The 17035-nt window shown below is 42.6% G+C and overlaps 1 protein-coding gene across 1 annotated transcript in view; it reads right to left on the bottom strand.

The window, feature by feature from the left end:
- Positions 1–798: 798 nt before the first annotated feature.
- The window catches only part of LOC126262616 (V-type proton ATPase subunit d), a 63548-nt gene continuing 47311 nt past the window's right edge, over positions 799–17035 (bottom strand). The window contains exon 7 of the mRNA XM_049959372.1: positions 799–1794. Within this exon, the coding sequence (XP_049815329.1) occupies positions 1633–1794 (162 nt within the window). The 3' untranslated portion in view covers positions 799–1632. The remainder of the gene's footprint in view (positions 1795–17035) is intronic.

Here is a 17035-nt window from a genome sequence, read left to right as displayed (position 1 = left end):
CGGTATGTGTTATATTGCATTTAGGAACTTTCGGGTAATTGAACATGTATCAATAATTACGGATTTCTGTAGTTGTATATATGTGTTTGGATGTAGCTGTATTGCATTGATGTACTGGTGGATATTGTGTGGTATGGTAAGTCACATCATCTTTGTTTTTAGATATATTTTTCCTACGTGGAATGTTTCCCACTATTATAAGTACATTATTAATACTACAGAAAAAATTATTATTATTATTATTATTATTATTATTATTATTATTATTACTTAGAATGAGGTACTCACTTGCACACTAGTTCATGCTAAATGTAGACAGGCGAAATTCATTAACTGATATTTGAAAGTGGATGAAAGTACTGTCAGTTTTCTGTTACACTGTTTCTATAAACCACAGCTGTCTTGGGGAAAGGACATCTGCAAAAACGTGAACAGTGTGCGCACACATGCACAGACAAGTACTTAGGGCCACAATACAGTGATGAGAGATGTATAAACCAATAACTGTTACAAATCTTGAGTGTTATTAACAAAAAATGTTAACAGGAAAGCCAGGAATGACAGACGAACAGACACTTTCTTCCTATAAGAAAGAAAGTAGCAAATAAAGTCTTAGTATCTGCAAATGCATAACGAAGTATTATCGTCTCCAAGAAATGCAATGTAACGATTGCCCGTGTTTATGCTTATATGTTGCAATTTCTGCAGGCATATTAATGCATAATATTCACAAGTCAATGATTTAACTAGTGGACTGAGGTTCACATTTAACTTACTGAGTAATTAATGGAAAATTAATGATTTGTGAGGAAAACTGTATTTCTTGGATAATACATAGTTTGTACAATCTGTGGCTTTAGCGCACACACACACACACACACACACACACACACACACACACACACACACACACAAAATATTACTTGATGTACAGGTATATGACACATGCGTCTGTAACAACAGGAATGTACAACACAGACTGGGAAACAAAATATTACATCACAATAAAATTTTCTGCAGTCACATTTTTGCTATGTAAACCACTATCCTATATGTACAAAATTTGGGGTCACAATGAATATTTAACACAATAATTAGTATTTTTAACAATGTCAGTTTTACATACTGTGCTTAAAAACATGTCTCCTATGGTATAAATCAATGTATATTAATACTGAACACATGCCAAAATTTGTACATGGAAGTTGTTCTAATTTAAGACACTGAAATAGCTCCTCTAAATGACAGTGTACGATTACTATTGAAGGCAAAAAAATACAAACACTACAACATTTGAATAATGGATATTCTTCCAATTTTAATACTTTTATACAATCATTATCCAGTACACACTATACTTCCACCAAACCATTGTTACACCTATTGCCCTTATATACCCCAGCCCATAAAACTTTACTGTGAAAGGATGTGGGGAAACAATATGACAATTCTATTTACAAATTCATGGTGTACTTTATGCACGCTTTATTATTGTATAATTTAAGGAGTTACCAAATAAAAAGAGTGACACACACAATGAAGAATCAGGTTTTGTTTTTACACACTAAGTGAAGACATATCAGTGGTCTTCAGCACATAACTTTTAAATATATTACAGTAGTAGAAATTGTCTCAGAATATTGGAATGTAGTTATCAATTTTTGCCCTGTGTTTCTGGGCAACACATTCTGCAATCCATACAATGTTACGACATTCCTGTTCCTTCAGTTTCAAGTACGAATAGAATACACCAAAGTGGAACTGTTGTAAAAATGCATTCACATTCAATCGTACCTGAAAAGAGAAATGGCTAGGATTTACATAATGTTGGAGAGCTTCCTTCATTCTTAGTCCAAGTTCTCTTACTAAGTAATAATTTCAAGACCTACTTTTGTGTCTAGTAACTTACCACTTGATGTGATGCATCCACTATTAAAAAGAAACAGAAACACAAGAAGGCAACGCCCTATCAGTGGATTACTTTTGGGTGTCATGTTGACACTTTGAGATATCATAAGCTCATTAAGATCTTTCACCTCTTCTAGCATAATTGGATAACAACACTCAGGAATGCACACCTAGGCATATGCTCAGAGAAAGAGAGAGGAGAGAGGAGAGAGAGAGAGAGAGGTTACAGAAGGGGAATAAAATTTATAATTTAGAGGAAGTAGTGTATCTATATTCTGCAAGATAGCTTATGAAACATCTGCCACTGGATTTAGTTGAGCATATCCACAATGCTTTCCCATTTATCGAAAACAATCTGTCATTAAGTGCACTGCTCTTTCTGGATCTCCTCTATTTCTTCTATCATTCCTCTCTGGTACAGGTCTCAGACTGACAAGCAATATTCAAGTATATCAAACAAGTGTCTTGTAAGCCACCTCCTTCATGGGTGAACTACACTTCCCAAAGATTTGCGCAATGGATCTTAGTCTTGCATTTGCCTTTCCTGCTATTTATTTTGTGTGCTCATGACACCTTAAATCACTCCATATGCTTAGTTCCAGATGTCTAATAGGGTTGACTGATTCCAGAGGTTGACTAGCAGTTGTGTAGCCATACAGTAGTGGAGAAACAGGAGGCTGTAAATGGCTTGGGTAGTAAAACAGCTGTTTAAATACTGATGATGTGGTGTGCACAATGTTCAAAAACTGGTGGCAATTCGTGTGAGTTGGGAGCAGGTTAGTTGCCACTGTTACACAGAGCACTGCTCAGTAATTATAGCACTGCTGTTGGATGACATTGCTGCTTTCATACATGTTCCTACCTTTAACTGTACACAAAATGGTAAAATCATAGGATTATAACATTTTACTGATGCAGTTGAAGTAACAACCACTATTCTCAATATTTACTTCCCACTTATGATATACAGATGGATACTAGCTGAATGTCATAGTAAATCCAATAACATATTATGCTATTATCTGCTTCTTTGAATGTTTTGGTGCTGCCCATACTAATGGTTTTCAGTGAAGTAGCTACTGGCATACTATGTCATAATCTTCCTTTTGTTCTTAATAATGTCACACTTCTCATTAACTGGAAACATGGTTAACTATAATTAGTTAAAGAGCAATTTTTGCAATACACACAATATTTTCAGCAGTAGGGAAGCTCCTCATTCTTGCCGAAGAGCAAGTTGCTTCCTTCTTTGGATTGCTGTCATTACCGTCACCACTGAATAACAGCAGACTACGTGTACAGCATTCATTTTGAAACATCTTTCAGATAATGTTTTTTCGTACTGATATATTCAGCCAGGTGAGTGGTCACTAAAAACGATGTAATTGTAACATGATCTTTACCATATCAGGTACATCAAATGAAAGTCAGTATTACAACAATTGTGAAAAGTACCACAAAGGTATCACAAATTTAGAAGCTAATGACAACATACTACTCTCCTGCTGGTAGAGTGTTAGTCTCTTTCACCCTGGACCAAATAACCCCTCCTGGGCAAGTCGTATTCAGAGGTCTGAACAGGAGACTAGTTTACCTCCAGCATAAACTTCTGCACCCTCTTCTAACTAAGCTATTGGCATAATGATCTGATTCCATATGTGAAAGTTTAAAGCTGCCATAATGTATGAATTTTTACTCAAAAGCTATGTAGTGATTGGGATGAAACCCATTTTTTTATATTATCTGACAGACTTATGCACAAAATTAGATTACATTAAGAATTACCCATACAATCTTTGTTTTGAAATATACTTTTAACATACACTGATGAGTCATATGCTGAAAGAAAAAATTGGAAAAATATAAGTTGGTCAATTACAAAAACAGGTCTGTGCCTGCCAGTATATATAATAATAATAATATATCAATGAAAATAATCACTTTTTGAAGATATAATGTAATTGGATGGATCCAATAAAACATGTATCACTCCCTCCTCTTCTTCTTCTTCTAACCTATTAGGTGTCAGCTCAGCTGGTAGAAAAAACATGTCCTTGCCATAATTTAACAACCAACCAGTTACAATGCACATTCAGTCAGGGGCTACCAATGCAGCCTTCTTAGATCTATACATGTCCAATATTAGATGTGCAGTGCTGAACTAAAATATATAAAAAAACTATTGTCTAAATCTTATAAACACAATACACTTTGCATTCCTGTAAAATATAAATAATTCTGTACCCTTTATCAGTTAGAGTGGAGAACTGAATTTAAGGCCAGTTTGATCTCTATCAAGTTTCACAACCTTCTGCTTGAAATGGATCACAAATGGCCTTATTGTTTCAAGATGGCACATTAAATTTCACTTAACTGCTACGCAAGCTACATATGGAATGTCACTGGTTGTGGGTCACACAACAAGGAAAGAGTGAACACTAGGCTGCAATTGGTAACTACTAAGCTTAATTTAGAAGACGGATATGGAGAGCTGGATTAGTGTTTAATGTTCCTTGTAATGTAACATATTATTATTATTTCTTTCCTTTCCCAGACATCTGGTTAAAAATGGAAAGTGAAGCAGACCTTGAACAGGCGTGACTTCCTTTTAACTGTACGGTATATGTTACACTGCATCTAGGAACTTTCGGGTAATTGAACATTTACCAATAATTAGAGATTTCTGTAGTTGTATATATACGTTTGGATGTAGCTGTATTGCGTTGATGTACTGGTGGATATTGTGTGGTATGACTCCTGTAGTTGATAGTATAATTGGTATAATGTTAACTTTATCCTGATGCCACATGTCCATGACTTCCTCAGCCAGTTGGATGTAATTTTCAAATTTTTCTCCTGTTTTCTTCTGTATATTTGTTGTATTGGGTATGGATATCTCGATTAGTTGTGTTAATTTCTTCTTTTTATTGGTGAGTATGATGTCAGGTTTGTTATGTGGTGGTGTATTATCTGTTATACTGGTTCTGATCCAGTATAATTTGTATTCATCATTCTCCAGTACATTTTGTGGTGCATACTTGTATGTGGGAATGTGTTGTTTTATTAGTTTATGTTGTATGGCAAGTTGTTGATGTATTATTTTTGCTACATTGTCATGTCTTCTGGGGTATTCTGTATTTGCTAGTATTGTACATCTGCTTGTGATGTGATCTACTGTTTCTATTTGTTGTTTGCAAAGTCTGCATTTATCTGTTGTGGTATTGGGATCTTTAATAATATGCTTGCTGTAATATCTGGTGTTTATTGTTTAATCCTGTATTGCAATCATGAATCCTTCTGTCTCACTGTATATATTGCCTTTTCTTAGCCATGTGTTGGATGCGTCTTGATCGATGTGTGGCTGTGTTAGATGATACGGTTGCTTGCCATGTAGTGTTTTCTTTTTCCAATTTACTTTCTTCGTATCTGCTGATGTTATGTGATCTACAGGGTTGTAGAAGTGGTTATGAAATTGCAATGGTGTAGCCGATGTATTTATATGAGTGATTGCTTTGTGTATTTTGCTAGTTTCTGCTCGTTCTAGAAAGAATTTTCTTAAATTGTCTACCTGTCCATAATGTAGGTTTTTTATGTCGATAAATCCCCTTCCTCCTTCCTTTCTGCTTAATGTGAATCTTTCTGTTGCTGAATGTAAGTGATGTATTCTATATTTGTGGCATTGTGATCGTGAAAGTGTATTGAGTGGTTCTAGGTCTGTGTTACTCCATTTCACTACTCCAAATGAGTAGGTCAATGTAAGCGTAGGCTTCCGCGGCCGTTGTCTTCTTCAATAAAATTCTTCAGGGTATCAGACCGCATCGTCATAATTTAAAATGCGCCAACGTTTCGGCCAGCGTTGCAGCTAGCCTTCATCAGGGCCTTACGTTAACTGCTAAAAGAACACACTTGGTTCCTTAAATAGCTGCACGAGAAAACCGTGTCGTTACTTGATTGGCTGTAAAAGGAGGAGGAGGAGGGGTGAAAGGTATGCTTTATTGGTGTTTCCTTTATTATCTGTCATTGGCTGAAATAGCTGTTTTCTATTGGTCTTTATATTAATCCACCCCATTGGAGGAAACGGACGAATAGCGAACAGGTGATGGCTGTGACGTCACACTGTTTCCATGCTGTCCAGAAGCCGGCTGCGGCGTGCCATTGCTTTGTGTGCTCGCGACCACCACTGCGGCCCTCCGCGCGTCCGCATGGGCCGCCACGGCTCTGCCGCCGCTCCGTAGCCCTGCTATTGCAGGCAGCCAAGACCTCGGAAGCTTGTACCCGTCCTCTCTATTCATGTTGTCGGGTCTTTTGGCTATTTCTATCACCTCTCTAATCTTTCTTTTGAAAGTGAGAGGCTGTTTCGCCAGGACGCGGGCTTCTTGAAAAAATATTGGTTTCCCGCACTCGTCTCGGTGTTCCGCCACTGCTGACTTAGTGTGTTGTTTCAGGCGGATATATCTTTCATGTTCCGAGAGCCTTGTGCTAATCGGACGTCCTGTCTCACCTATGTAGACTAATCCACACGCACAACCAATTTCATACACGCCAGCTGTGTGTAGTTTGTCAACTGCATCCTTGGTAGAACCGAGCATGTCTGATATTTTGTTTCTGCTTCGGAAAATTGGTTTGATGTCGGCTTTTCGTAGAATTTTGCCAATACGTTCAGTGACCCCTTGTACATATGGTAACACAGCAATGCTCTGTGCCTCCTTCTCCTCTTCCCTATTAGTCTTCTCCCTTGTCGACATGGTGCTGTCTATCATCTGCTTCCCATAGCCATTAGTTTCGAAGATGGACCTGAGGCGTTCAAGTTCTGTCTTCAGATGTTCTTCGTCGCTTATCCTGTACGCTCTCTTCGTTAGCGTGTGCAGGGCGGACTTCTTCTGCGTGGGGTGATGGTGGGAGGAGGCGTGAAGGTACCTGTCCGTATTGGTTGGTTTCCTGTACACTTTGTGGCCAAGTTTACCATCAGGTTTTCGATAAACTTCCACGTCGAGAAAAGGCAGCACCCCATTCTTCTCTGTTTCCATTGTGAACTGAATTTTCCTATGCTGTTGGTTAAGGTGCTTGTGGAAGTTCTGTAACTCCTGTTCTCCGTGGGGCCAGATGACGAAAGTATCATCGACATAGCGAAGCCAACAATTTGGACGTAATGGTGCGGACTGGAGGGCTGTTTCCTCAAATGCCTCCATGAAAATTTCTGCTGCGATAGGCGATAGGGGTGAGCCCATAGCTACACCGTCAGTTTGTTCATAAAATTGACCTCTCCACTTGAAATAGGTGGTCGTCAGACAGTGGCGCACAAGCTCACATATATCAGGTGCCACGCGTTCTTCTAGGATGTTCACAGTATCTGACACTGGGACATTCGTGAATAGGGATTTGACGTCGAAACTAACCATCAGATCTTGGTCCGTAACACGCATTTCCTTTAGGAGAGACACGAAGTGAGTGGAATCCTTAACGTAGGACTCTGTTTGGTGCACTAGGTGTCGGAGCCTAGGTGCCAGTTCTTTCGCTAGGTAGTAGGTCGGCGAATTTATACTGTTAACTATGGGCCTTAAGGGGAAGTCGGTTTTGTGTACCTTCGGTACACCATATATCCTTGGTGCCTGTGTCACTTGCGGGATGAATCTTCTGGCCTTGTCGAAGTTGATTCTAGAGTGCTTGAGCAGTGCCTGCGTCGTTTTGATTACCTTGGCCGTCGGATCTCCCTGAAGTTTCTTGTAGATAGGTTCTGCGAGAATATCTTCCATTCGTTTGTTGTAATCAGTTGTATCCAAGACTACAGTGGCGTTGCCCTTATCTGCCTGTACCACTACTCCCTCCTCCTCCTTTTACAGCCAATCAAGTAACGACACGGTTTTCTCGTGCAGCTATTTAAGGAACCAAGTGTGTTCTTTTAGCAGTTAACGTAAGGCCCTGATGAAGGCTAGCTGCAACGCTGGCCGAAACGTTGGCGCATTTTAAATTATGACGATGCGGTCTGATACCATGAAGAATTTTATTGAAGAAGACAACGGCCGCGGAAGCCTACGCTTACATTTAACCAACCTGTACGGGCAGGAAATCCACGGAAACATCAAGAAGTTAGAAGCACTGCGTTTAAAAAGATGTAAACTGCTGAACGACCTTGCTTTTTTGAAGAGATGCAGAGACACGAGTGTTGTGCCGTATTCTTTGCGGTTGACGTCTCACATAAAAACGAACAAGGCGAGGAATATCTGTGTTAAAGCCAGTAAAGCATTGCTACGGGAAAGGATCCACCACATCCGCATAAGTCTCGATGCTCACAACAGGAATTTGTGTGATCTGCACCTATTTCTGGCCGGAAAACTTCAGATGGAAGACTGGGATAAAGTCGACAGGTTAACCTTTCAGCAAGCATCAAGGACCAGCAATAGTATTACTAACCGCCAGATGAGAAAGTACGACAAACTACAACAGAAAGCCACGGACGAAACATTGACGCTGGACAGGCGACGGACAGTGGTCAACCTCTCCAGCCACACCTTGAGCGAAGCAACCACAGCAATTCTGGCCAAGGGGATGAATTTCGCAGTCGCACCTAAGCGAGTTCCAAAAGAAGATATCATACAATCCGTAGAGGCTTCGGTACGTCATCTGCCACAGGCCGAGGTGGAGAAGATCCGGCAGGAAACGGTCAGAGTTCTGAATAAAGCAAAGCCACCGAAGCAAAACATCAACGCTGAGGAATACCATGCCATCAAGGAACTCAGGGACAACCCCCACTTAGTAGTGGTATAGGCAGATAAGGGCAACGCCACTGTAGTCTTGGATACAACTGATTACAACAAACGAATGGAAGATATTCTCGCAGAACCTATCTACAAGAAACTTCAGGGAGATCCTACGGCCAAGGTAATCAAAACGACGCAGGCACTGCTCAAGCACTCTAGAATCAACTTCGACAAGGCCAGAAGATTCATCCCGCAAGTGACACAGGCACCAAGGATATATGGTGTACCGAAGGTACACAAAACCGACTTCCCCTTAAGGCCCATAGTTAACAGTATAAATTCGCCGACCTACTACCTAGCGAAAGAACTGGCACCTAGGCTCCGACACCTAGTGCACCAAACAGAGTCCTACGTTAAGGATTCCACTCACTTCGTGTCTCTCCTAAAGGAAATGCGTGTTACGGACCAAGATCTGATGGTTAGTTTCGACGTCAAATCCCTATTCACGAATGTCCCAGTGTCAGATACTGTGAACATCCTAGAAGAACGCGTGGCACCTGATATATGTGAGCTTGTGCGCCACTGTCTGACGACCACCTATTTCAAGTGGAGAGGTCAATTTTATGAACAAACTGACGGTGTAGCTATGGGCTCACCCCTATCGCCTATCGCAGCAGAAATTTTCATGGAGGCATTTGAGGAAACAGCCCTCCAGTCCGCACCATTACGTCCAAATTGTTGGCTTCGCTATGTCGATGATACTTTCGTCATCTGGCCCCACGGAGAACAGGAGTTACAGAACTTCCACAAGCACCTTAACCAACAGCATAGGAAAATTCAGTTCACAATGGAAACAGAGAAGAATGGGGTGCTGCCTTTTCTCGACGTGGAAGTTTATCGAAAACCTGATGGTAAACTTGGCCACAAAGTGTACAGGAAACCAACCAATACGGACAGGTACCTTCACGCCTCCTCCCACCATCACCCCACGCAGAAGAAGTCCGCCCTGCACACGCTAACGAAGAGAGCGTACAGGATAAGCGACGAAGAACATCTGAAGACAGAACTTGAACGCCTCAGGTCCATCTTCGAAACTAATGGCTATGGGAAGCAGATGATAGACAGCACCATGTCGACAAGGGAGAAGACTAATAGGGAAGAGGAGAAGGAGGCACAGAGCATTGCTGTGTTACCATATGTACAAGGGATCACTGAACGTATTGGCAAAATTCTACGAAAAGCCGACATCAAACCAATTTTCCGAAGCAGAAACAAAATATCAGACATGCTCGGTTCTACCAAGGATGCAGTTGACAAACTACACACAGCTGGCGTGTATGAAATTGGTTGTGCGTGTGGATTAGTCTACATAGGTGAGACAGGACGTCCGATTAGCACAAGGCTCTCGGAACATGAAAGATATATCCGCCTGAAACAACACACTAAGTCAGCAGTGGCGGAACACCGAGACGAGTGCGGGAAACCAATATTTTTTCAAGAAGCCCGCGTCCTGGCGAAACAGCCTCTCACTTTCAAAAGAAAGATTAGAGAGGTGATAGAAATAGCCAAAAGACCCGACAACATGAATAGAGAGGACGGGTACAAGCTTCCGAGGTCTTGGCTGCCTGCAATAGCAGGGCTACGGAGCGGCGGCAGAGCCGTGGCGGCCCATGCGGACGCGCGGAGGGCCGCAGTGGTGGTCGCGAGCACACAAAGCAATGGCACGCCGCAGCCGGCTTCTGGACAGCATGGAAACAGTGTGACGTCACAGCCATCACCTGTTCGCTATTCGTCCGTTTCCTCCAATGGGGTGGATTAATATAAAGACCAATAGAAAACAGCTATTTCAGCCAATGACAGATAATAAAGGAAACACCAATAAAGCATACCTTTCACCCCTCCTCCTCCTCCTTTTACAGCCAATCAAGTAACGACACGGTTTTCTCGTGCAGCTATTTAAGGAACCAAGTGTGTTCTTTTAGCAGTTAACGTAAGGCCCTGATGAAGGCTAGCTGCAACGCTGGCCGAAACGTTGGCGCATTTTAAATTATGACGATGCGGTCTGATACCCTGAAGAATTTTATTGAAGGAGTAGGTCAATATTGGTATAGCATAAGTATTTATAGCTTTTGTCTTGTTTCTTGCTGTCAATTCTGTTTTCAGTATTTTGGTTAGTCTTTGTTTATATTTTTCTTTTAGTTCTTCTTTAATATTTGTATTATCTATTCCTATTTTTTGTCTGTATCCTAATATTTATAGGAATCTAGTTTTTTTCCATCACTTCTACGCAGTTGCTGTGGTCATCCAATATGTAATCATCTTGTTTAGTGTGTCTTCCCTTGACTATGCTATTTTTCTTACATTTGTCTGTTCCAAAAGCCATATTTATATCATTGCTGAATACTTCTGTTATCTTTAGTAGGCTGAGTTGTTGATGCCAGTAGTTTTAGATCATCCATGTATAGCAAATGTGTGATTTTGTGTTGGTATGTTCCAGTAATATTATATCCATAATTTGTATTATTTAGCATGTTGGATAGTGGATTCAGAGCAAGGCAGAACCAGAAAGGACTTAACGAATCTCCTTGGTATATTCCATGCTTAATCTGTATTGAATGTGATGTGATATTATTTGAATTTGTTTGGATATTAAGTTTGGTTTTCCAATTTTTCATTACTATGTTCAGGAACTGTATCAATTTAGGATCTACTTTGTATATTTCCAATATTTGCAGTAACCATGGGGGTTGGGTTGGGTTGTTTGGAGGTGACCAGACAGCGAGGTCATCGGTCTCATCAGATTAGGGAAGGATGGGGAACGAAGTCGACCGTGCCCTTTGAAAGGAACCATCCTGGCATTTGCCTGGAGCAATTTAGGGAAATCACGGAAAACCTAAATCAGGATGGCCGGACGCGGGATTGAACCGTCGTCCTCCCGAATGAGAGTCCAGTGTCTAACCACTGCGCCACCTATAATAACCATGAGGGGCGTACACTATCAAAAGCTTTTTGGTAATCAATGTATGCGAAGTGTAGCGACCTTTGTTTAGTTTTAGCTTGATATGACACCTCTGCATCTATTATCAGTTGCTCTTTACATCCTCGTGCTCCTTTGCAGCAGCCTTTTTGTTCTTCATTTATAATTTTGTTCTGTGTTGTATGTGTCATTAATTTCTGTGTAAAGACTGAAGTTAATATTTTGTATATTGTTGGTAGGCATGTTATGGGGCGATATTTTGCTGGGTTTGCTGTGTCTGCTTGATCTTTAGGTTTCAGATAAGTTATTCCTTGTGTAAGTGTATCTGGGAATGTGTATGGGTCTGCAATGTAACTGTTAAATAATTTAAATTAATAGAGGGAAACATTCCACGTGGGAAAAATATATCTAAAAACAAAGATGATGTGACTTACCAAACGAAAGTGCTGGCACGTCGATAGACACACAAACAAACACAAACATACACACAAAATTCAAGCTTTCGCAACAAACTGTTGCCTCATCAGGAAAGAGGGAAGGAGAGGGAAAGACGAAAGGATGTGGGTTTTAAGGGAGAGGGTAAGGAGTCATTCCAATCCCGGGAGCGGAAAGATTTACCTTAGGGGGAAAAAAGGACGGGTATACACTCGCGCACACACACACACACACACACACACACACACACACACACACATATCCATCCACACATATACAGACACAAGCAGACATATTTAAAGACAAAGAGTTTGGGCAGAGATGTAAGTCGAGGCAGAAGTGCAGAGGCAAAGATGTTGTTGAATGACAGGTGAGGTATGAGTGGCGGCAACTTGAAATTAGCGGAGATTGAGGCCTGGTGGATAACGGGAAGAGAGGATATATTGAAGAGCAAGTTCCCATCTCCGGAGTTCGGATAGGTTGGTGTTAGTGGGAAGTATCCAGATAACCCGGACGGTGTAACACTGTGCCAAGATGTGCTGGCCGTGCACCAAGGCATGTTTAGCCACAGGGTGATCCTCATTACCAACAAACACTGTCTGCCTGTGTCCATTCTGTTTGTTGGTAATGAGGATCACCCTGTGGCTAAACATGCCTTGGTGCACGGCCAGCACATCTTGGCACAGTGTTACACCGTCCGGGTTATCTGGATACTTCCCACTAACACCAACCTATCCGAACCCCGGAGATGGGAACTTGCTCTTCAATATATCCTCTCTTCCCGTTATCCACCAGGCCTCAATCTCCGCTAATTTCAAGTTGCCGCCACTCACACCTCACCTGTCATTCAACAACATCTTTGCCTCTGCACTTCTGCCTCGACTGACATCTCTGCCCAAACTCTTTGTCTTTAAATATGTCTGCTTGTGTCTGTATATGTGTGGATGGATATGTGTGTGTGTGTGTGTGTGTGCGCGAGTGTATAACCGTCCTTTTTTCCCCCTAAGGTAAGTCTTTCCGCTCCCGGGATTGGAATGACTCCTTACCCTCTCCCTTAAAACCCACATCCTTTCGTCTTTCCCTCTCCTTCCCTCTTTCCTGATGAGGCAACAGTTTGTTGCGAAAGCTTGAATTTTGTGTGTATGTTTGTGTTTGTTTGTGTGTCTATCGACGTGCCAGCGCTTTCATTTGGTAAGTCACATCATCTTTGTTTTTAGATATATTTTTCCCACGTGGAATGTTTCCCTCTATTAATTTATATCATTAATTTGAACCCAAAACTTACGTTTGTTATTGTCACTGTTGTATTTCGAAATCTTTTCTGTCATCTTATTTTCTCTTTTTGTTTGTGCCAGTAGTTTCACTTTCTATTCACCTTCTCCTTTTTACCGTAATCTACTATACAATTTAATCCCGCCTATATAGACTCAATAATACGTCACCCACTTCCAAACCATAACCAAAAATTTTTTTCCGCTCTCAACACTACCGCTGCTATAAAATCCACCGTTTCTAGTCCACAATCAGTTCATTTCACCTATTAAACAACCTTTTCGTCTAGTTCTGATAACTTTCGCTTTATTTCCATTTCCGTTCTTCCCATATCACTGATAATTTTTAGCCGCTTCCCACAGGTTTTAACGTCATTATTTCTTCGCCAGACAATTGTTAGCCTCATTTTCATAATCTGCCACCACAAAACCACTCTTTTTAATACATTTACACGCCGTTTTTTCGAAATTTTCCCGAATCTCTCCATCCTTTAACGTGTTTTGGCGGCAACACAACCACCTGACCTATGTGCACATCGTTCTCTACCAACCCAAGTTCACCACAGGATCAACATAGCCCAGCTTAAACCAACACTTTTTCGCCTTTTTTCACAACAGATTTCCAGTTACTTTCTCCAGTAATTTTCATTTTCATCTCAACCTCATGTTACACTTTCCACCTTCAATACCATGTCACCCTCACAACACCCCCACAACGACCCCATTAAGTTTTATTTACATTCCCTCCACAAACATGCCTTCACCCTAGCCAGATTACGCTCGCATATTCTATTTTCTCAGGCTTGTCTGACATTTGGCATTACCCCCAAAGGCCTCACACTTAAAGTTCCCATCTCTGGCTGCAACCCTTCTTTCCATCAGTCCCTATACCAGTTCCAAACTGAATAATCCATTGCCCTCACCCACCTAATCCTTCACCTACACATCAACTCAGCCAATGAACACACCCGTCAAGTCCTATCCTTAATAAAAGTCCTCAATCTTTCCTCTCCCACAGCCACACCGCTGTTCAGAGCATCCTCCTACAGGCCAACCGCAAATTAGAACAGCATGCCACCCTTCACCCCAAAAAACTATCCAATCTCCTGGTTTCCCACCTCCGGAAAGGCAACTCACTCACCCTTCACAACCTTTCCAGCAAACCTCAACCTCCTCTCATTGCACACAAACCTAGTCTCTCCCATCTACTCAACCTCCCACTTCCAGCTCCACTCCCTCCAAAACCTCAAAATTCCAATCAACACAATCTGGAACCACAACACCCTAATTCAGTGGTCAACCTTTCCTCCAAACCTCTCTCCCAATCCGAAACCTCTGTCCTATCCAAAGGCCTCACCTTCAGCCCCACTCCCAGATTCAACCAAACAGCCCTCGTCAGATTTACTGTCCTACACTCGTACTCTCTGCTGGAAGTATCACTTTGCCACGAAGAAAAATGATCCTAATCCTACTCCTAATGAGCCAACTCCCCAAGACACTATCCAAATTGAACCCTGCCTGGAACAGTTCCGTCCTCCGTCACAGTGGGACCCACCTCCTCTTCCTCAAAATCACCCTCTCCAAACCTTGCCTCTCAATCCTTCTTAAAAAACCTTAATCCTACTCCCAACATCACCACTGCTGAAGCCCAGGCTATCCATGATCTGAAGGCTGACCGGTCCATCGTCATCCTTCCAGCGGACAAGGGTTCCACGACCGTGGTACTTGATCGTCGGGAGTATGTGGCTGAGGGACTGCGTCAGCTTTCAGACAACACCACATACAAAGTTTGCCAAGGTAATCCCATTCCTGATGTCCAGGCAGAGCTTCAAGGAATCCTCAGAACCTTAGGCCCCCTACAAAACCTTTCACCTGACTCCATCAACCTCCTGACCCCACCGACACCCCGCACCCCTACCTTCTACCTTCTTCCTAAAATTCACAAACCCAATCATCCCGGCCGCCCCATTGTAGCTGGTTACCAAGCCCCCACAGAACGTATCTCCGCTACGTAGATCAATACCTTCAACCCATTACATGCAGTCTCCCATCCTTCATCAAAGACACCAACCACTTCCTCGAACGCCTGGAATCCTTATCCAATCCGTTCCCCCGGAAACCATCCTTGTAACCATTGATGCCACTTCCTTATACACAAATATCCCGCACGTCCAGGGCCTCGCTGCGATGGAGCACTTCCTTTCACGCCGATCACCTGCCACCCTACCTAAAACCTCTTTCCTCATTACCTTAGCCAACTTCATCCTGACCCACAACTTCTTCACTTTTGAAGGCCAGACATACCAACAATTAAAGGGAACAGCCATGGGTACCAGGATGGCCCCCCTCATACGCCAACCTTTTCATGGGTCGCTTAGAGGAAGCCTTCTTGGTTACCCAAGCCTGCCAACCCAAAGTTTGGTACAGATTTATTGATGACATCTTCATGATCTGGACTCACAGTGAAGAAGAACTCCAGAATTTCCTCTCCAACCTCAACTCCTTTGGTTCCATCACATTCACCTGGTCCTACTCCAAATCCCATGCCACTTTCCTTGATGTTGACCTCCACCTGTCCAATGGCCAGCTTCACACGTCCGTCCACATCAAACCCACCAACAAGCAACAGTACCTCCATTACGACAGCTGCCACCCATTCCACATCAAACGGTCCCTTCCCTACAGCCTAGGTCTTCGTGGCAAACGAATCTGCTCCAGTCCGGAATCCCTGAAGCATTACACCAACAACCTGACAACAGCTTTCGCATCCCGCAACTACCCTCCCGACCTGGTACAGAAGCAAATAACCAGAGCCACTTCCTCATCCTCTCAAACCCAGAACCTCCCACAGAAGAACCACAAAAGTGCCCCACTTGTGACAGGATACTTTCCAGGACTGGATCAGATTCTGAATGTGGCTCTCCAGCAGGGATACGACTTCCTCAAATCCTGCCCTGAAATGAGATCCATCCTTCATGAAATCCTCCCCACTCCACCAAGAGTGTATTTCCGCCGTCCACCTAACCTTCGTAACCTCTTAGTTCATCCCTATGAAATCCCCAAACCACCTTCCCTACCCTCTAGCTCCTACCCTTGTAACTGCCCCCGGTGTAAAACCTGTCCCATGCACCCTCCCACCACCACCTACTCCAGTCCTGTAACCCAGAGGGTGTACACGATCAAAGGCAGAGCCACGTGTGAAAGCACCCACGTGATCTACCAACTGACCTGCCTACACTGTGATGCATTCTATGTGGGAATGACCAGCAACAAACTGTCCATTCACATGAATGGACACAGGCAGACAGTGTTTGTTGGTAATGAGGATCACCCTGTGGCTAAACATGCCTTGGTGCACGGCCAGCACATCTTGGCGCAGTGTTACACCGTCCGGGTTATCTGGATACTTCCCACTAACACCAACCTATCCGAACTCCGGAGATGGGAACTTGCTCTTCAATATATCCTCTCTTCCCGTTATCCACCAGGCCTCAATCTCCGCTAATTTCAAGTTGCCGCCACTCATACCTCACCTGTCATTCAACAACATCTTTGCCTCTGCACTTCTGCCTCGACTGACATCTCTGCCCAAATATGTCTGCTTGTGTCTGTATATGTGTGGATGGATATGTGTGTGTGTGTGCGCGCGCGCGCGAGAGTATACCCGTCCTTTTTTCCCCCTAAGGTAAGTCTTTCCGCTCCCGGGATTGGAATGACTCCTTACCCTCTCCCTTAAAACCCACATC

This window comes from Schistocerca nitens, chromosome 6, assembly GCF_023898315.1.
Source record: "Schistocerca nitens isolate TAMUIC-IGC-003100 chromosome 6, iqSchNite1.1, whole genome shotgun sequence".
Lineage (NCBI taxonomy): Eukaryota > Metazoa > Arthropoda > Insecta > Orthoptera > Acrididae > Schistocerca > Schistocerca nitens.
This window is presented reverse-complemented; position numbering and strand designations above follow the sequence as displayed.